This window comes from Moschus berezovskii, chromosome 18 (assembly GCF_049115385.1).
Source record: "Moschus berezovskii isolate FMDL1 chromosome 18, NW_MosBer_1.0, whole genome shotgun sequence".
Taxonomy (NCBI): domain Eukaryota; kingdom Metazoa; phylum Chordata; class Mammalia; order Artiodactyla; family Moschidae; genus Moschus; species Moschus berezovskii.
In genome coordinates, this window is record NC_142477.1 from 17,770,831 (window position 1) to 17,792,569 (window position 21,739).

Here is a 21,739-nt window from a genome sequence, read left to right on the forward strand (position 1 = left end):
AAAACAGGATCACAGACACAGCTGAGAGTCACTAAATGAGCAGCTGTTTTCAGCACTCAGTTCAGTTCAGTCGCTCAGTCGTGTCCGACTCTCCGCGACCCCATGAATCACAGCACGCCAGGCCTCCCTGTCCATCACCAACTCCCGGAGTTCACTCAAACTCATGTCCATCGAGTCGGTGATGAAATCCAGCCATCTCATTCTCTGTCGTCCCCGTCTCCTCCCACCTCCAATCCCTCCCAGCATCAGAATCTTTTCCAGTGAGTCAACTCGTTGCATGAGGTGGCCAAAGTATTGCAGTTTCAGCTTTAGCATCAGTCCTTCCAATGAACAAGGAGGATTGATCTCCTTTAGAATGGACTGGTTGGATCTCCTTGCAGTCCAAGGGACTCTCAAGAGTCTTCTCCAGCACCACAGTTCAAAAGCATCAATTCTTCGGCGATTAGTTTTCTTCACAGTCCAACTCTCACATCCATACATGACCACGGGAAAAACCATAACCTTGAATAGCTGCCAAATATTGACACAAGCTCATTTTAAGGATGAGTTTCACCATCAGATGGCATCACCAACTCACTGGACATGAGTTTGAGTAAACTCCAGGAGATGCTGAATGGCAAGGAAGCCTGGCTTGCTGCAGTCCATGAGGTCACAAAGAGTCAGACACAACTGACCAACTGAACAACATTTTAAAGAGAGAATTTATCTAGATATGCTTGTAACACTACCTGTGTTTAAGAGATTCTCCTCTATGAACCAGTATATTATTTACATCCATGTGGAGCACATCCAAGGGCCCTGTGCTATGTCACTTATCCTTGATCAATCTACCCACAACAAACATTTCCATTGGGTGCTGACTCCTATCTCTTTGCTGATAATTCATCTAACCTCATGTAACTCATATAACTCTCATAGCACTATCAAATAAATAAACGACAGCTTAAAATGTTGCTGTGGTCCATCCTAGAAAAACTAAATGTGTGAACAATCATAATTTAAGTCAAAACAAGAGCTAGCAAGTCTTCTATAGGATAAAATATACTGTTTAATAAATAACATCTATTAAAATGCTTCAGGGAAAATATGCTCTAAGCATAATTCTTCAAAGGATATAACTAACCCATTTGGCTACAATCTTTTTTAAATAGAGCAGGTCATAAACAAATAATAATACTCAAGATATTTATTGAGGCAATCTCTGCTTTATTCAGGTACCATCAACTCCACGAAATTGCTGTCTTTTGCCAAAGCCATCTTAGTAGACTTCCAAGGTAAGTGGAACAAGACATAAGTGAAGTGATTTCAGTGAAAATATTAGCTCATAAAATCAAAACAAATTGCTTGAACACCAGGGAGCAGTTAAAGAACTAAGTACAATGGTACTGTTGAAAAATGTCACACCAATTTCCATGGAAAATGTCCATTTTCCAGCAAATTGAAAAGAATAACGTATCCACCACATGGTTAGAGAAAAGACTTTCATGGGAAAGAGGATTCCTTGAAACCATAGCATTATTCATTGTGTGTGTGTGTGTGTGTGTGTGTGTGTGTGTGTGTGTGAAGTCGCTCAGTCATGTCCGATTCTTTGCGACCCCGTGGACTGTAGCCCACCAGACTCCTCCATCCACGGGATTCTCCAGGCAAGAATACTAGAGGGTAATTCTGTCATGAATAACTTGGCTGCCTCAGAAGGGTACAATGGACCACAAAGAATATTGTAGTGGAGGGTAGGGACGCATTCCTGGATAATACGGCACCAGATTAGATGGACTCCCAAAGAATGAACAGCTGGGATAGCAATAATTCAAAATAAACTCTAAAAATGATTGAGAATTAAATCTTTATCATTAAACTTTGCAAAACTGAAACATGCTCATGATTCATACAAGCTGTACCACACAATCATGAAGTGACCTCGCTAAGGCAGACTGAGAAAGCCCTCTGGACTCACCTTTTCCCCTCTTAGAGATGAGTAAATTAAAAGATCAGTATCAAAACACTGTTGCTATCTAAATATTTTCAACCGTGTGATTTTAAAATCCTTACAGAGGGAGTTGTCTTTGGGCAGCTCTCACCAACATAACTAACAAAGGGAAATCTTATGAAGCCCCGAAGGAGCATAAGAAATAGGTGCTGAATGCAGGAAGTCCACAAAATCCTGTCCAACCTATGCAAGCCTCAAACAAATCAAAATAAATTAAACAACTAAAGATAAAAATAACAATGCCCATCATCTGCTGAGCATATTCTATGTTCCAGGGTTTATATAAATTGTGTGAATTCTCAGTAATCCTATTATGTAGATATGACTATCCTTGCTTCATAGCTAAGGCAACTGAAACTTGAAAAGTTTAAATAACCTGCTCAAAACCACTTATCCCAAAGTGGCAAAGCCACTATTTTCCCTTAGAGTCTTCCCAACTCTAAATTCCATGTTTGTTTAGATTATGCCAAACTGTAACATACTTTACAGTATCTCAACCATTTCTGGATGTCAAGGTCAATGTCATTCCCATGGGGAAAGGCATCTTATGCCTGAATTGAGGATGTCAGGAACAACTTTCCCATAGGAAACTCCATCAACTGAAGGGCCAGAGTCACTGAGGTCAGAAATCAGTGACATACAATGGACTCACTGAAGAAGGCAACTCCGATACCTACATGTCTACCTAAGGTGATGCCTCTCCAGACTATTCATCTTCCACGTGCTCTGATTTAGGAAGCTTGGAACATAAAGAAACAAGGGCAAGGGTTCAAGGATTAGAGACAAAGAAGAGACAGAAAGAGATATCATCCAAAAATCATACATCTAAGTTTTCACGTCTAAATGATGAGTCTTCATTGCCATTACAAGCTATGTATGCATAGTTGTTCAGTCACTAAGTTGCGTCTGATTCTTTGCGACCCCATAGACACCAGCATGCCAGGTCTCCCTGTCCTTCACTATCTACTAGAGTCTGCTCAAACTCATGTCCAGTGATGCCATCCAACCATCTCATGCTCTGTCATCCTCTTCTCCCGCCTTCAATCTTTCTCAGCATCAGAGTCTTTTCTAATGAGTCAATTCTCATCAGGTAGCCAAAGTATTGGAGCTTCAGCATCAGTCCTTCCAATGAATATTCGGGACTGATTTCCTTTAGAATTGACTGGTTTGATCTCCTTGCTGTCCAAGGGACTCTCAAGAGTCTTCTCCAGCACCACAGTTTGAAAGCATTGATTCTTCAGTACTCAGCCTTCTTACTGGTCCAACTCTCACATCCGTATATGACTACTAGAAAAACCATAGCTTTGACTAGATGAACATTTGTCAGCAAAATGATGTCTCTGCTTTTTAGTATGCTGTGTAGGCTTGCCATAGCTTTCTTCCCAGGCATATGTATACAAATATGCATTGGTATGTATGTTAAGTGTCACTCTGACCTACACACTCCCATGTGCCCTTTCCTTCTGCCCCCATAGGATCCTCTTCAAGTTCCTCTGCAAATCTACTCTCCATGTAGGTGAGGTCATGAAAATCCACCCCTTGTCCAAATATAAAGCTGTGTTTTATCTCTAAAGATAAATCCCCAGGGACTTCCTTGGTGAGACTTTGAGCTCCCCAAGCAGGGACTGGGTCAATCCCTGGTCCGGGAACTAGATTCCACACCTCAACTAAGAGTTCATTCACATGCCACAACTAAGACCCAATGCAGCCAAATAAATAAATATTTTTTAAAAAAGTAAATCTTTCTTTAGAAATGTATAGTACTGGGTTGGCCAAAAAGTTCATTTGAGTTTTTCCCATAACATCTTATGGAAAAACCCCAAAATCTTTTTGGCCAGCTTGCCTGGAAAATTCCATGGACAGACGAGCCTGGTGAGCCAGTCCATAGGGTTGCAAAGGGTTGGACACAACTATGGGACTAACTTTCAATCAGTTCAGTTCAGTCGCTCAGCCATGTCCGACTCTTTGCGACCCCTTGGACTGCAGCACACCAGGCATCCCTGTCCATCACCAATTCCCAGAGCCTGCTCAATACTGGCTAGCCTAATAGATTGTTCAACCTGTGAACGATGCTACGACAGACACAGAGGAAATAAGCATGGGATGAATAGCATGGTTGCTCACCACTGCTCGGCCACCATGTTTGCTGTGCTTTGCCTCCATCACATTGGAGACAGTACGAGGCTCCCTTACAACAGAGGCACTGATGCCAGCCCCTCTTCCTTCGGCACTTCTCTAAACGTCCCCAAAGCCAGCACCCCCTGCTCCTCCAGGTCTTGGCTCACCTGTCCATCTCTCAGGAGTCCCACTCCATTAGAAATCCCATTAAACATCCCATTTAAAATGTTAACATTCCCCCTCACTCCACATACTGTGTAACTCCCCATCTCCCTTGTCCTCCTCTGGTTTTCTTCCCCCCACAGTGTTTATTAGCGTCTCACATACTACACAATTTCCTTGCTTATTAAGTGTTCCAAGTGCCTACTCCAAATGCCAATAAATATTCGTGCAGGGACTTGCCTGCCAGTAGAGTGGATAAGAATCTGCCTGCCAATGCAGGGGACATGAGTTTGATCCCTGGTCCTGGAAGATTCCACAAGCCACGGAGCAACTAAGCCCAGGCCCCGTAACTACTGATCCCATGCCTGAGAGCCAGTGAGCTGCAACTACTGAACTCACGTGCTACAGCTACTGAAGCCTGTGCACCTAGAGCCTGTTCTCCGCAGCAAGAGAGGCTGGCACAATGGGAAGCCTTCTCACCGCAACAGAGGAGCCCCTGCTTCCTGCAACGAGGGAAAGCCCACGCAGAGCAACAAAGTGAAAGTGAAGCCACTCAGTCATGTCCGACTCTTTGCAACCCCATGGGCTGTAGCCTACCAGGCTCCTCTATCCATGGGATTCTCCAGGCAAGAGTACTGGAGTGGGTTGCCATTTCCTTCTCCAGGGGATCTTCCCGACCCAGGAATCGAACCCGGGTCTCCCGCATTGTAGGCAGACGCTTTACCATCTGAGCCAACAAGAAGTCCCTAGAGCAACAAAGACCCAGCACAAAATATATTTTTTTTAATACAATAAATAAAATTTTAAAAAATTTCATGCAATAAATGAACAAATAAAATATCTCTCATAAGTGCAATCTTCAATGAAATGCAAGGAAACTACTACTAAAACACAAATACGACCTTCACAATAATTGGTACAACTGCACCCGTGTGCAATGCTTTCTAGTCTTATACTGACCTTTAATAAGGGTGAGAAACTCTTCATGCTTGACTCGGTTCCTCTGGATGTCAATCTTCAGGGTAAGCAGCAGAGTGAACAGGAATTTGTGCTCCTCATACAACCCACGAGCTGTGTACTTAAAAACCTCGTAGGTCATGTGCTCAATGATATTAGCGATCCTCTTGCTTGTAATTGGGCTCTTGACAGACCTGGAGGAGAGAGCATTTAAATCAGGTTTAGCCCACCGCCCTTTTCAATTGTTCTTAAAAACAAAGTCTTTCATGGAAAATAACTCTCAAAGACCAATTCTTATTTTATATGCATCATTAGTAAGCCTCCTAAATCTGAAATAACAAGCATTCTCTCAACATGAAATAACATAAAAGAATCCTTCACATCGTCTGAATCAATTTTTACCCACTGAACATTATCACTCACAACAACATCTGGGGAATTTTGTTAAATAGAAAGTTGTGAACCCAAAAGAATTGATCAATCAATGAATAAATAGTTGGTAGAGCTTTCTCTGAGCATAAAATAACAAATGAAAATAATTTGTTAACATACTGGTAATTATGCTCAATTTAGATTAAAAGAAGAAGCTTAGTAGTAAAGCTGGAGGGGAAGTTATCAACATAATATCATCATTCTATCCCACAGATACCGAATCCAGCTTGGCTTCCTTAGTACAGACATACCTGGCCAAAGAAAGGTCAAACAAGGCAAGAAACTGGCGGAGCGAAGTCTGATACATCTCATTAACCAAGCGCATCTCCGTGATGAGAAAGTAGAGGATGCTACCCCGGGTGGCAACTGAAAAACAAAGACGGAGGTTGCACTTGCGATGAGGGTGGACAATAAATGACCCGTGCACACATCAGTCTGAATGCTAAATGGAAACAACAAGGTTCATAGTCTTAGCAATGACTATCTACCAGCAATGGGCATCTAGAGCAATGTCATCATATACATTTAATTCTTCTTTATAAGCTCTGCACACGTAGCCTGCTGTTTGCCCTCATTAAGTAATACTTTCCATTTTAGAATCTCTAGATCCCTTATAAATACATTTTATTACATTTTCTCATAGGTAGAGAAGACAACTTGTGGGACAGCACAGGTTGTAACACCCAGAAAATTGCATAGGCATTGAAAGGACCTCGTTCTTAAGCTCCATGAAGAAGCCCTGACTAACCCTGGCCTCAAGTTGGCAAACCAAGGCATCACAGAGAGGATGCTCCTGACTGTTCACCAGTAGATATTGTTTCGATTATTTTTCCAGAAGACATGATAAATTACTAAAGGAAATTGAATTCTTTTAGCAGGTTCCCTTTATAACCCGTAAACAACACTGATTTGTTGATTCACGGATAAGACTGAAGAGTTCCCATGAGACCAGAGAACTACCTTCCTATGAGGAAGACTACAAAACACAGGTTTATTGTTACCAATGATAAACAACTAATAAACAGCCCACAAACGCAGCAGGAATGACCCAGACTCCACTAATTTGCAGTCAGATGTGCTCAAAAAGCTCTCTTAACTTTCTGGTTTAAAAATAAGTTCATAGGAACCTTAAGGAATTTGCCAATAACATGAATTATAAGCGCTTAGAAAATTTATACCATCATAAAATTTCTTCAATTTTGCTGAATATTTAAAGAAATGGCATAAAACATAAATGGCCATCCCACATCACATAATCGTTTTCATAACGTCCTTACTTCGATTTCTCTAATTCTCATTTCTCGCTTCATTTTCCTGTGACATTTGTCTTTCATTACCAAACTCACCGGGTCTATATTCCTCCCGGGCTGAGTTAATTTGAATTTCTGTCTCGGCTGAAATTTCCAGCTTCTGTGTCACCTCCTCAGCTGTCTTTTTTGTCTTACTCAACACAAGGATGAGACTCTCATCTTCCACCAGGGACCCCTGGGTGCTGGTCAGACGGTAAAGCAAATTATCTTCCAGCTCCTTCATCTTCCTTTTGTTTGCAGTTACATCTTCCATGAGATGAGTTCTTTCTTTCTCCAATTCCTGTTAATTTGCATCAATATATTTTCTTTCTTAATTAACAACTATCATTTAGCCATTCCTTTAAATGTTTACCTATTAGGCTCTCTCAAGTTCCTGCACTGTAGTTATCATATTTGACTGCAGGAAATACAGACATCAAAATCAGAGAAGATGAATTCATAGAGGAAAGAATTGGTGGCAAACAACATAAAATGTGCAGAAAATATTACCAATGCTAACAATTTACCATCTGTTTATTTCCTAAAGTCAACTCAGCTTTAAGTGACTTTTGTGATCATATTTATTCCCATTTTGAAACTGAAATTTGTTTGAATATAACATATGCAGCTCAGATTAAATACATTTATCTCTGCTTAGTGTCTTGCTTAAAAGAGCTCTATTGTCTTTTGAATGTGATTATTCTCAACTTGCCTGTTGAAATAGTATCCAACTCTGTGACAAGCAAGTATCCAAAAGTTAGGCAGGCAAACTGTACTGTTACTGCGGGTACGTATAAATTTAAAAATCATCTCAACTTGAAAAGGAAAGATGCTGTTCTTTTAAAGAGAAGGGAAGTTCTGAATCCTTCCCAAAAGACCTTTGTGGGAAGCTGGGGAGAAAATGGCTTTGGGAGATTATTGTCCTAATTGTCTAGTTCTTCCTTATAGGGAGTTTGGAGAAAGAAAGATGGTGAAAGAGAAGGAAAAGAAAAGATGGAGTTGGTGAGGGTGGAGGAAGCACAAAATGGCCATGACAAACCAAAGACAATATGCTTCAGGCAGCAGGTCAAACTGTACGTGAAAGTCAAATTGTGTCTCCTTCAATTCTGGGATTGGGAGGGAGGTGGGAGGGGGTTCAGGATGGGGAACACACGTACACCCGGGGCAGATTCATGTCAATGTATGGCAAAACCAATACAATAATGTAAAGTAATTAGCCTCCAATTAAAATAAATTAATTTTTAAAAAAAGTCAAATTGTTTCATGAGCGATTCTAACTGGAGGTTAATAAAAAAAAATCAAAAAAGGAAAAGACTATGAGGAAATAGAATTTAAAATCTTCCAAAAAGGACCTCCCTGCAAGTTCAAAACTGTAGAGGGCATGAGCATCCACCGCAGGGGACAAGGGTTTGATCTCTGGTCGGGGAACTATGATCCCACATGCCTTGTGGTATAGCCAAAAAAGATTTTTTTAATAAAAATGAAGTGGTCAATCTGCATCAGTGAGAAACCCAAGAATAAGATATCAAAAATCAAAATAAAATTTAAAGAGAAAAACATGCGTCTGCAAGTTTGCTTGAAGACCTTTCTAAATATAGTGTCCACTGACAAGGTGCCTACCTACGCTTAGCTGCATTACTGAAGAAGCTATGCACATTTCAGTGTAGACACAATTTGGGAAAACGAGGATTAAATGCAGGTGCCTTGAATGGGAAAGCACTGCCAGCAGTTTAGGTCCAGCTGATTCATGGGGTCGCGGAGAGTCAGACACGACTGAGCAACTGAATTGAACTGAATTGAACCAGGCATGTGGTACCAAGCCCGCGCTGACAGAGTGGCTTCAGAAAGGTCCATACTCAATTAGGTATTAATGACTCAGCAGGTTTTGTAGATTCTAAATCCTACCTAGAAAACTAAAAATCCAAAGTTATACACAGCGATGAATCATATGAAAACATATAAAACATAATGAGACTATTCACTAATGACATGACTATTTACTTCCTAATATAACACACAATTTACTTAATAGTTATGCTCCAAGGAATTTTTAGTTCATTGATACATTCTCCAGCTCTTAGTACAATCCCAGTATATAGTCAGCTCTCAATACTGCAGAATGAGTGATTAATCACTCTAGATAGTCCCGTGGACTGCAAGGAGATCCAACCAGTCCATTCTAAAGGAGATCAGTCCTGGGTGTTCATTGGAAGGACTGATGCTAAAGATGAAACTCCAATACTTTGGCCACCTCATGTGAATAGTTGACTCACTAGAAAAGACTCTGATACTGGGAGGGATTGGGGGCGGGAGGAGAAGGGGACGACAGAGAATGAGATGGCTGGATGGCATCACTGACTCGATGGACATGAGTTTGAGTGAACTCCAGGAGTTGCTGATGGACAGGGAGGCCTGGCGTGCTGTGATTCATGGGGTCGCAAAGAGTCAGACACAACTGAGTGACTGAACTGAACTGAACCCCTTTTTCAAACTGATAAACTGAAGCATGTTAGTGTACCAGAAAATCTAGTCATGTCTTAGTACCAGAAATACAGACATGAAAAGTCTGCCTTTGTAACAAAAACCATAAAGTTACAAATAAAGTTCCTGATAACAAAATTGCATACAGACAAAGAGCAAAAAGCTCTAGCCTCTGCTTTACAGTCCAGCTAGTTATTCACCATTGGTTAAACAATTAGGTGAATGGGATCCTACCAGACTCCCAACTCATGCTCTAAGCACAGTGAGTTAGGTCTAGAACATTCTAGAAAAGAAAAATTCTCTCCTTAAGCAAAACAAATGCTCCTTAACTAAACAAACTTGTATCAATTCTTAATTCTTTGAGATATAGCAATGCAATTAAGACTTACTTATCTTTGCTTCCATGTGCTATTTGGTTACATTTGAAAGCTTTCTTACTGGTCATTTTAATTCATATATTCACTAGATAAGAATCTCAAATTTGAGCTTCTGTAGAAATTAGTACAAACAAGTGATGCTTAATGACTACTATAAAAATCATTTCCATAAACAGTTACAATAAATGCACTCGCAATTTGGTTACACTAGGAAATAAAGTGACAATAAAATTAAATGGAAATAATTGAAATATTATTATTGCCATATTTCTAAATTTTATGTACTCTCATTATTGTTTCTGAGTCCCTAGAGGTAAGGACTCTAGAGATAAGTTCCTAGAGGACTCTAAAAGTCCTCACCTGAAGACAGGTAAGAAAAGGAAAGCAAAGTAGTGGGAACAGTGAGGATTTTAACATCAAGAAGACTTGTTTCAGTTCTGACTCCCAGGATTTACTAACTGCATGAGCTTCACCATGTTACATGAGTCTATATGCCTCAGTTTCTTCATCTGCAAAATGTACATAAATCAGCTCAGAGAGAGAGTGTGTGGGTATCATTAGCAGAGTAGCTGAAACCAGTGCCTGGATCACAACAGCTGCTCAGAAGACATCTCTTATCCTCCACCCTCTCCCTTGATTCGTTTCCAGCACGGATTTTTCAGATGCAGTATAACATTTATTTGGAAATCAGTAATTTGAAAAATAAAATTATAAGTCGATACAAAATAAATCACATTTGCAAATGTCACATATCATAAAAGCAGAGTAAAGTAGTTGAAATGGGAATTTTAAAAAGGAGAACATTCTAATCTTCCACTTATAATGCTAAGGATTCACGTGTTCATGTCTGCTGGAGATAGACCATGGGCCATCAAATCCCAAAACTTCACCAAGTCTTATTGAGTCTTCCTACAAAGTAATTTTTCTTCTGCTCATTTTTTTTTCCAGTTACACAGCAATTGCCGTAATTTAGGTTTTAATTTTTGCTCGCAGGACTGCTCTAACCATGATTGGTCTCCCTGCTGACCTTTTGCTGTCATCACCCCATTTTCTGCCCCAAGTCATTGAGGGATTTCTCTTTACTATTTGAAAAGGTTCAAAATTTTCAACATAGTTTATAAAGCCTGTTACAATCTACATTTCCAATCTCATCTCCCCTTGAGAACTATGGGACTGAGACTAAAATTATGCTCCATGTTGCTTATGAAAACCATTATTAATAAATATAGTTATTAGTAATGTGTACAATAAGGTGCAAAATTACTCCATCCCTGATTTTAAAGAGTTAAGTAAAAGTTTGAATGTTATTGAGATGGTTGTGTTCTATTTAATATCATTAACAACACTAATTAAATCAAATTGTCAATTAAAGTAATGCTTATATTCCCAAAGGATTAAAATAAGGCTATGAAGTACATTTCCCCCATAGTTCAATACTGATGAAATAATCTACTTTAAAGTAAATACTACAACCTAAAGTAATATTTGGAATTACAAAAGCAAATTTATTCACTAAATACCACCCCATTTACCAAACATTAGACTAGAACAATAGTCAGAGGACAAAGAAAGATATCTCTGAAAGAAAACAGAATTGCTATTTGCTTTCCATGAGATTTTTAAATGGAAAACCTACTTTGGAGTAAAGTTTTAGGCATATTTTCATTTGTATTATTAATGTAAACACAGTTATGCTGAACTACAACTTTATTACCAAATACTGTTCTTCTTCAAATTAATATGTAGGGGAAAATTAAGCAAAATAATTTTGTCTATAAGCATTTTTCCCAACAAAGGGATTATTTCTTAACACACAAATAGACAGACACACACACACACACAGAGAACAGTAAACATTTGTGTTATGTATTCTTTATATTAAAGGCTTCCGTGGTGGCTCAAATGGTAAAGAAACTGCCTGCAATGCAGAAGACCTGAGTCTGATCCCTGGATCAGGAAGATTCCCGGCTCCAGGGGATGTATTCTTTACATTAAGGCTACAACAAAAAATATTATGCAAACTGTGGTAATGTGAAAAGGATTCCCAAATCGAGGAAGAAAGTACAGTAGCGATTCAGTGCAAGTTCGGGAAATGTACTATTAATTAAATGATCAAAACTTAAGTGGCTCTGGGGCTTCCCTGGTGGCTCAGTTGTAAAGAAGCTGTCAATGTAGGAGACACGGGTTCAAATCCCTGACTCGAGAAGATCCCACATGCCGTGCAGCAACTAAGTCCATGAGCCAAAACTATTGCGCCCGTGCTCTAGAGCCCAGGAGCTACAACTATAGACCCCACACACCGCAACACCTGGAACCCATGTGCCTCAGAGCCCATGTTCCACATCAAGAGAAGCCATCAAAGTGAGAAGCCCCCACCTGCTGCAACTAGAGAAGAGCCCACGCAGCGACAAAGATTAAGCACTGCCAAAAATAACAAATAAATAAACTTTTTTTTTAATTAAGTGGCTCAATGAAGATACAAATGAAAACAAAAATTCTTTGTGGACATAAAATTCATCTATCACCAGAGTTTTAGAAACAGTCAAAGGAAATAGATGGTAGCCTTCCACAGTTCTCATTTTAAGGTATCACTCGGGCTTTCATTCCCATAGATTCTTCTCTCTATACCTTGCACTGGTAATTAAAATGAAAGGTTAAACAACTGAACTCAGATTTATTTGTTTCTCCACCAAATGAGCTGGTGATAACAATGTCTATTTAGTGTCTTTATTAAGTTATTTTTCATGTCAGTTCCATCAAATTCAGGTCCTTCTACCTCCAAAAGAATTAAATCACACACCTGTTTGCTCATCTGAAATTCTGAACAATGATGATCCTTGAGGCTTTGCATTGTATGGCCAGTAGAGGTTGTTAACTGTTAACTGATATGAATATTTCTCTCCTAGGAGTATACAGTTCTCTTTGAGTTTCTGTCTTATTCTCTAGGATCAAGATGAGAGAGACCCTAAGAGAATGGGTTTCTTTAAAGGAAAGTTTCTGGAGGGCTACTGGTTTGCTGCCTATTTAAAAAGGGCTCACTACATCACCTTCTGGTGACAACAGGAAGCTGTCTAAATCCACTCACAAGAACAATATCGGATCAACAGTTATACAGGACTTTGATGTGAACATGGACAGCCCATGCATTTAAAAAAACTGCTTTGAAGGACAGAGAAAATTATAAAGTTGGTTAAAAATCTGCTTTGCTTCCATTCATATGCTCTACGGTTTCCATTTGTTTCTTAAGTAAACAAACCTGAGGGTCTGACAGGCTGGACAGCGGAGCATTCGTGAGACCAGATCCTGCATGATAATAAGGTTTCTTCTCACTGTCCAGTGTCCCAGAACACTGGACAGCTGGTGAATTTATGCACTCAAAGATGAGTGGCCTTTCCCTTGCATCCTAAGTTACTGTTCCAAGCCTCCTTTCACCAGAAGGATCAACAGAGCAGTGAAGGCATAACTCATCCTGACTGAAGAAGTTTACTACTGGTTTCAATGTTTCCCCACATGTAGGGAATTTCTTAGATGCTTTCCAACATCAACCTCATACCTATGGGATTTTCTTAACTTCCAATAGCCCCCTCCTTGGCTCAATAGCATTTAATATTGATATTTTTACAATCACTCAGAAAGTGATCATTGTAAGAGAGACTGCATTGCTGCTTAAGTCAAAGAAATAATTTAAATAGGCACAGACATAAGCTCTTATCATATAAGTCACTAGATGATAAAAAATTCCCTGAAAGTACCGGAGATCAACTTAGACCCACTTGCCCAGGCAGCAAAGATTTAGCAGAGTGAGCAGATTCAGGGGCACAGTGGGCGGAACAGATGCTGCAAAAGGAAAGGCTTCGGACAGAAAACAGGCTACTTAAAATCCAGCACAATTAAGTCCAGCAGCTCAGAGCCGAAGAACAGATGCTTTCAAACTGTGGTGCTGTACAAGACTCTTGAGAGTCCCTTGGACAGCAAGGAGATCAAACCAGTCAATCTAAAGGAAATCAACCATGAATATTCATTGGAAGGACTGATGCCAAAGCTCCAATACTTTGGCCACCTGATGCAAAGAGATGGCTCACTGGAAAACACCCTAATGCTGGGAAAGGTTGAAGGCAAGAGGAGAAGGGGGCAACAGAGGATGAGATGGTTGGATGGCATCACCGATTCAATGGATTATGAGTTTAAGGAAAATCCAGCAGTTAGTGAAGGACAGGGAAGCCTGGAGTGCTGCAGTCCATGGGGTCACAAAGATCTGGACATGACTGAGCAACTGAACAATACCAACAATGAAGCTCACTTCTTGCAAAAGACTTTGCTTTAGAGAAAAGAAAACAGAGATTCAGTTCAGTTCAGTTCAGTCAATCAATCGTGTCCGACTCTGTGACCCCATGAATCACAGCACGCCAGGCCTCCCTGTCCATCACCAACTCCCGGAGTTCACTTACACATTATATTATAATGTGGTTCAGGGTAAGATGGCCCTCTGTTATTATAATAGAAAGAGTGTCACATTACTCTGACCACACTTCTATAAGAATCATTTACTGTGAGCCTGGAATGAACTCTGAAAATGAGATGATGGTAAGAAAATGAAGTGTCGAGATACTCGGCTTTCCCAGGAAATAAGGAAAAGTCTGGCCTGGGATCTTTACTGGCTTTCCAAGACTGTTCAAAGTCTTCCAATGAGCTTAAAGTGCTCCTTATTTCATTTTAAACCTCTGCTGCAACAATTAACAACTCAGTCCTGGAGTTGTTTTGTTGCAACTAAAAATCTGGGAAACCAAATTATTTTTTCCCCCCAAGGAGACCGCATTCACCTCAGCTGAACAGAAAGAAAGTTGAGGACAAGGGCATTATTCAAAGTGCCATCAAAGAACCTAGCTCCCTGAAGCCAACACCACAGGTAAAAGTAGAGCCTGCGTATAAAACAGACAACTAATGAGACCCGACTCCAGAGCACAGGGAACTCTACTCAGCGCTCCGTGGTGACCTGAATGGGAAGGGAATCCAAAACAGAGGGGGCACATGTATGTGTTTATGTATCTGCGCGCTCAATTGCTCAGTCATGTCCAGCTCTTCCCGACTGTAGCCCACCAGGCTTCTCTGTCCACGGAATGTTCCAGGCAGGAATATGAGAGTGGGTTGCCATTTCCTACTCCAGAGGATCTTCCCTGACTCAAGGACTGAAGCCACGTCTCTTGCATCTGCTGCATTGGCACGCAGAGTCTTCACCACTGTGCTACCTGGGAAGTCCATGTATATGTATATGTATATGCACAGCTGATTCGCTTTGCTGTACAGCAAAAGGAATACTGCAGAGCAACTCTTGTGTTGTTGTTTAGTTGCCAAGTTATACCGGACTCTTTTGCAACCCCATGGACTGTAGCCCGCCAAGTTCCTCCATCCACGGGACTTCCCAGGCACGAATGCTGGAGTGGGCTGCCATTTCCTTCTCCAGGGCATCTTCCTGACCCAGGGATCGAACCCGCATCTCTTGCATGGACAGATGGATTCTTTACCACTGAGCCACCAGGGAAGCCTGTAAAGCAACTATACTCCAATAAAAATTAAAGGAAGGAAGAGGAGCGAGGTGGGCGGGTCGCCGAGAAGTGTAAGGAAGAGAAGGTGGCGGCGATTGTGGTGACTGAGCGGAGCCCAGTGACAGGATGGCTGGGCACAGATTGGTGTTGGTATTAGGAGACCTGCACATCCCATATCGGTGCAACAGTTTGCCAGCTAAGTTCAAAAAACTGCTGGTGCCAGGGAAGATTCAGCATATTCTCTGCACTGGAAACCTTTGCTCCAAAGAGAGTTATGACTATGTCAAGACTCTGGCTGGCGATGTCCATATTGTGAGAGGAGACTTCGATGAGAACCTGAATTATCCCGAGCAGAAAGTTGTGACTGTTGGGCAGTTCAAAATTGGTTTGATCCATGGACATCAAGTTATTCCATGGGGAGATATGGCCAGCCTAGCCCTACTGCAGAGGCAGTTTGATGTGGACATTCTTATTTCAGGACATACACATAAATTTGAAGCATTTGAGCATGAAAATAAATTCTACATTAATCCAGGTTCTGACACTGGAGCATATAATGCCTTGGAAACAAACATTATTCCTTCATTTGTGTTGATGGATATCCAGGCTTCTACAATTGCCACTTATGTGTATCAGCTAATTGGAGATGATGTGAAAGTAGAACGAATCGAATACAAAAAATCTTAAAGCCAGGCCTGTCCTGTTGATTTTTCTGCTGGGCTTTTTTTTTTCATTCCCCTGTTCAACTCAAGTAGTTAAACATTTAAGAGCCACAAAACTGTATCACTTTTATAATATTTTGCAGTAAAATATATTGTCTTCTGTTAATACAATGTTGGAGCTTCTTGTAAACTATAAGATTATATTTAGTTTAAGTATATGATTTCTACGAAAAAATGTTCACCACACAGCAAATGGTCACATGTTAAGAAAAACTTATCCTTGCAAATATCTTCATAGTTGATATCTGGAACTTTATTACCAAAGTAGTGCATGAAGAGGAAGAGTCTAGACTTTCTTGTATACATTTTTCTCTTCTCCAGTAATAAACAGTTACCTTTCATTTATTTAAAAAATAAAATTAAAGGAAGGAAGAAAGAACGGAAATAAAGAATGGGAGGAAGGAAGGAAGAGAAGTAGGTAGGTAAGCAAATAGATAGACAGACAGACAGACACATGCAGGTGATGGATATTATCCTGAAGGCCCTCAAGGATGCCCAGGCTCCACAGGCCTTGTTGTTAAGAATCCTAGTACTTTCTGAAATGAGGCTGCATCAGTGCTAAACTTCCTCAACCATCTCAACTGAGACTCCAAAAATAAACAAGTACATATCTGGAAGGCTGTTATTCCAATCTGTGGTAGGAACTCTAGCATCATTTCCTACCACATGGAGGTCACCAACCATGTGAATTGATGAAACTGGAATAAACCCTCTTAACGCAACTTCCAACTATATAACTCTATGATCTGTGTGCCATAAATTTTTAAACAGAAAAGTGAAATTCAAAGTGTTAAGTCACTCAGTTGCCTCTGATTCTTTGCAATGGCATTTGACTGTAGCCAACCAGATGCCTCTGTCCATGGGTTTCCCAGGCAAGAATACTGTAGTGGGTTACCATTTCCTCCTTCAGGGAATCTTCCCAACCCAGGGATCGAACTTCGGTTCTCCTGCATTAAAGGCAGATTGTTTACTGTCTGAGCCACCATGGATTTTTTAAATAAATAGAGAAGATTCATAAAAAAGGAAGAGGGGAAGGAAAGAGAGAGAAATATAAATGCAAGGAAGGGCTCAGAAGAGCATGCATGGTATGACATAGAAAAGAGGTAATAAAGAAAGGGAGGGGCAGATTCCAAAGAGTTTGCCAATAGTTTTAGCCTAAATAAATCTTTAGGTCAGCGTGGATGGGGGGCATGAATTAAACTGAACTCCTCATGGATATCTAACTCAAGAAGAAAATCAATAGCAACTTTCAGAGTTCACACAGCTTCCTCGACAGAGTCCCATTAAAACCCTCCAGATTTCTTTCCTTACAACTCAAATGTTCCCTGGAGAAAATGCTGATTCAGAACAAGGAAGTTTATAAATTGTTGGCCATTTCTCATTGAGAGAAAACAGACACAGAATTATGCTTAGAGCAAAACGAAGCCAGTAGCCTTCACAAGTTCCACAGTGAAATCTAGGGTAACAAAGTTGTCTTCTTGCAAGATACAGCAAGCACTCTTGGATAACAAATAAGAATTGGCAGTGCTGTGCTATCTGGGTACAATGTTCCATTTTATATTCTAAATGCATAATAATGAATCAAATGAAATACAAACTTAGATGTATACTCTGTGTATGCATGTGTGTACATGAGCTCAGTCATGTCTGACTCTTTGCAACTGTGTGGACTGCAGCCCTCGAGACTCCACTGTCCATGGAATTCTCAGGACAAGAATACTGGAGTGGGTTACCATTTCCTCCTTCAGGGAATCTTCCTGACCCAGGGATCAAAGCCGTATCTCCTGCATTAGCAGGTGGATTCTTTACCACTGTGCCACCTGGGAAACCCCAGACATATACTAGAAAGCTAAAACTCAACAGGTGACTAGAACTAGGAACAGAACAAACTTCAGAAAATTTAAGGAGTACAAAACCAGAACCGTGATTCTGAAAATGAGACAGATATTCTCATAGTTACATCATTCCCCTATATAAAATCAATTGATGATACATGTTATTTATGTGATACAGACACAATGTACTGGATAGATAATTGGTTAGTTGTTATTAAAGACACTTGAAAATGAACAATGGAAGAAATACAGGAATTAAAAGCAGGGACTCAATCCCATCACAATGTTCATCATCTTATTTTTGTCAATGAAAGAATGACAGTGTGATGCAGAAAGGGGGAAGGCCACACTTTGTGTTGTGTTTAGTTGATCACTCATGTCCGACTCTGCGACCCCATGGACTGTAGCCCGCCAGGCTCCTCTTGTCCGTGGGGATTCTCCAGGCAAGAATGCTGGAGTGAGTTACCATGCCCTCCTGCAGGGGATCTTCCCAACCCGGGAATGGAACCCAGGTTCCCCACATTGCAGGCAGATTCTTCACCGTCTGAGCCACCAGGGAAGCCCTGGTGGGGCTGCATACTTCACTTTGGTGCGTACTCTACCCACCTGCTTCTCCATGAGAATGACTCGCCCCAGTAACTGGTCCTCTAGACCTTTCACAGTGACCGTGAAGTCGATGATGGAGGTCCGAGCACTTATTTCAGGGGTATAGGCTGGATTGGGAAGCTTGGTGGTGATGTAGAGTCTGAAGCCATCCATCAGATCTACCTCTTTGTCACAGACTTTCACCTTTGTTATAAAAAGAGAGTTAAAAGTAATAAAACCCAGGTACACTTACTGTGTGCTTTTTGCTTAGAATCTAGTATTGCGTTAAACCACTATACACCTGGAGATCATGCGTATACTTAGAAATGTTCATTAGGCATTCAGAAGGCTTCAGGCCACTAGGATGAAAAGAAAGAAGGACAAAAGTAAGAGAGGAAGGATGAAGGGAGAAAGAGGGAAGGGGGGAGGAAAGGAAGTTATCCAACATTTTTTCGTTGTTGCTCAGTCGCTCAGTCATGTCTGACTCTTTGCGACCCCATGGACTGGAGCACGCCAGGCTTCCCTGTCCTTCACCATCTCCTGGATCCTGCTCAAACTCATGTCCATTGAGTTAGTGATGCCATCCAACCTACATCATTCAATAAAAATAGAATTGGGGGCTTCCCTGATGGCTCAGTGGTAAAGAATCCACCTGCCATTGCTGGAAACACAGGTTGGATCCCTGATCCAGGAAGGTCCCACATGCCAAGGAGTAACTTGTGTGTCCATGTGCCATGACTATAGAGCTTGTGCTCTAGAGCCTGAGAACTGCAACTACAAAGCCCACGTGTCACAACTACTGAAGCCTGAGCACCCTAGAGCCCATGCTCTGCAAGAGAAGCCACCACAGTGAGAAGTCCAGGCACCGCAACTAGAGAGTAGCCCCACTCACCGCAATGAGAGAAAAGCCCAGGCAGCAACGAAGATCCAGTGCAGCCAAAAATAAACAAATTAACAAAACTATAAATAAATAAATATTGAATGTATTCCGTGGGCTTCCGTGGTGGCTCAGCAGTAAAGAATCTGTCTGCCATGCAGGAGCCAGAGATGATATGGTTTGATCCCTGGGTTGGAAATATCCCCTGGAGGAGGGCATGGCAACCAGTTCTAGTATTCTTGCCTGGAGAATTCCATGGATGGAGGAGCCTGGCAGGCTACAGTCCATGGGGTTGCAAAGAGTCAGACATGACTGAAGCGACTTAGCACACACAGAGATAGAATTTATCACCAAAATTGTTGTGATCACACTGCAGAAGTGAGATGGATTCCCCAACCAAAATCTGGTTCAGAAGTCAAGACTGATGACATCAATCATGTACCAAAAAGATATGAAAAGGTTTATTATTCACATGAGAATTTCTGAAGATTCAGGGTAGGCTGCCAAACAGGTCCAGAGAAAAATCACTTGAGAGAGCAGAGAGGGGCAGGTGTTTTAGGGTTTTATGGGATGCGACTAGGAGGAGGCTTCCCAGATATGGTCATGGACAGGGAGTGGCATGGTTTGGATCTCCCACTGTGGCTCAGCTGGTGAAGAATTCACCTGCAATGTGGGAGTCCTGGGTTCGATCCCTGGGTTGGGAAGATCCCCTGGAGAAGTGAAAGGCTACCCACTCCAGTATTCTGGCCTGGAGAATTCCATGGACTGTATAGATTCCATGGACTTTATAGTCACTGAAAACAGTGGCTTTCACTTTCACCAAAAGAGAGCAGAGCCACGTTTTCTCATCAGCTTGCCCAGATTTGGGATGACAGGGGAGGGGGCATGATGGGGCTTGAAAGCCATGCAAAGTCTAACATCAGAATGGAGTCAGGCTTCATGATACAAGTGAAGTAGACGTTCCTAAAAAGGCTACTCTTGATCCCAACCCAGGAAGTGTGGAAGAGAAAAGCAAATGCCTCCTGCCCCAGACTTGAATCTGAGCTGATGTTTAATGAGAAACTGTGCCCTATATCACACTGACCTGGCCTCGTGGAAATTGCTCTGCACACAGTCATCAGCAGGTTTAACCCACCTTAAAGGCAGACCCAGTCTTAATGAAGTTTCTCTCCAAAACATTATCCAGGGCTGGATCTAGTTCCTCCCCAACATCTTCGATAAGCAAGGGTCTTCCAAGAGAAAGACTGTCCTCCAGGTGGTTTCTGAAGTACTTGTGGTTTAGAGATGTGATCTAGAAACAAGATCAAAATGCTGCTCTAAACCGTTTCCATTCTTCACCTTAGCAAATCATCATTTCCTTATTTTTATTCATTTCATTGAAGGGGCTCAGTGGGTAAAGAATCTGCCTGCAGTGCAGGAGACACACGAGACACAGCTTCAGTCCCTGGGTTAAGAAGATCCCCTAGAGGAGGAAACGGCAACCCACTCCAGTATTCTTGCCTGGAAAATTCCACGGACAGAAGAGCCTGCTGGGCTACAGTCCATGAGGTTGTAAAGAGTCGGACACGAATGGGCACATGGCACTAAAAGGCACTACGAGTTGATTTACAAGATTGTGTTGGTTTCAGGCATACAGCAAAGTGATTCAGTTGTAAATATTTTTTTCAGACTATTACAAAATATAGAAAAAGTTCCCTGTGCTATACAGTAGGTCCTTGTTGGTTATCTATTTTATAACAGCAGTGTGTTTATGTTAATGCTAAACTTCTGATTTATCCCTCCTCCATCACCTTTCCCCTTTGGTAACCATAAGTTTGTTTTCTATGTCTGTGGCTCTATTTATGTCTTGTATACACTTTGTTTATATCATTTTTTAGATTCTACTAATACATATAAGTGACATATAATATTTGTCTTTATCTAGCTTACTTCACTTTGTATGATAATCTCTAGGTCCATCCCTGTTGCTGTGAAAGATACTACTTCATTCTTTTGTATGGCTGAGTAATATTCCATTGTACAAATACACCGTATCTTCTTTATCCATTCCTCCATCAATGGACATTTAGGTTGCTTCCATGTCTGGGCTATTGTAAGCAGTGCTGCTATAAGCACTGGAATCTTTTTGAATTTTGGTATCTTTTTGAATTACGGTTTTCCCCAAATATATGCCCAGCATTGGGATTGTAGATCATATGGTAGCTCTATTTTCAGTTTTCTAAAGAATCTCCAGAGCATTCCACTACATCATTTCCTTTTACTAGGAAGCAGGTAAAAGCTCTGTGTGACAATACTGCCTTTCCCCTCAACCACCACATTTGTGACAAATAATCATGGGATAACTATAAAGTGTCTTTATTTGCTGCACACCTAG

General features: G+C 41.1%; 1 protein-coding gene and 1 pseudogene across 1 annotated transcript in view; one reads left to right on the forward strand and one right to left on the reverse strand.

The window, feature by feature from the left end:
- Positions 1-21,739, reverse strand: part of DNAH5 (dynein axonemal heavy chain 5) — a 265,941-nt gene that overhangs the window by 42,102 nt on the left and 202,100 nt on the right. Inside the window, exons 64-68 of the mRNA XM_055422257.2 lie at positions 20,501-20,656; positions 18,510-18,692; positions 7,003-7,246; positions 5,908-6,022; positions 5,228-5,418 (exon numbers count right to left, since the gene is read on the reverse strand). Coding sequence (XP_055278232.2) covers positions 5,228-5,418; positions 5,908-6,022; positions 7,003-7,246; positions 18,510-18,692; positions 20,501-20,656 — 889 coding nt within the window. The remainder of the gene's footprint in view (positions 1-5,227; positions 5,419-5,907; positions 6,023-7,002; positions 7,247-18,509; positions 18,693-20,500; positions 20,657-21,739) is intronic.
- On the forward strand, positions 15,405-16,263 carry LOC129553362 (vacuolar protein sorting-associated protein 29 pseudogene; annotated as a pseudogene).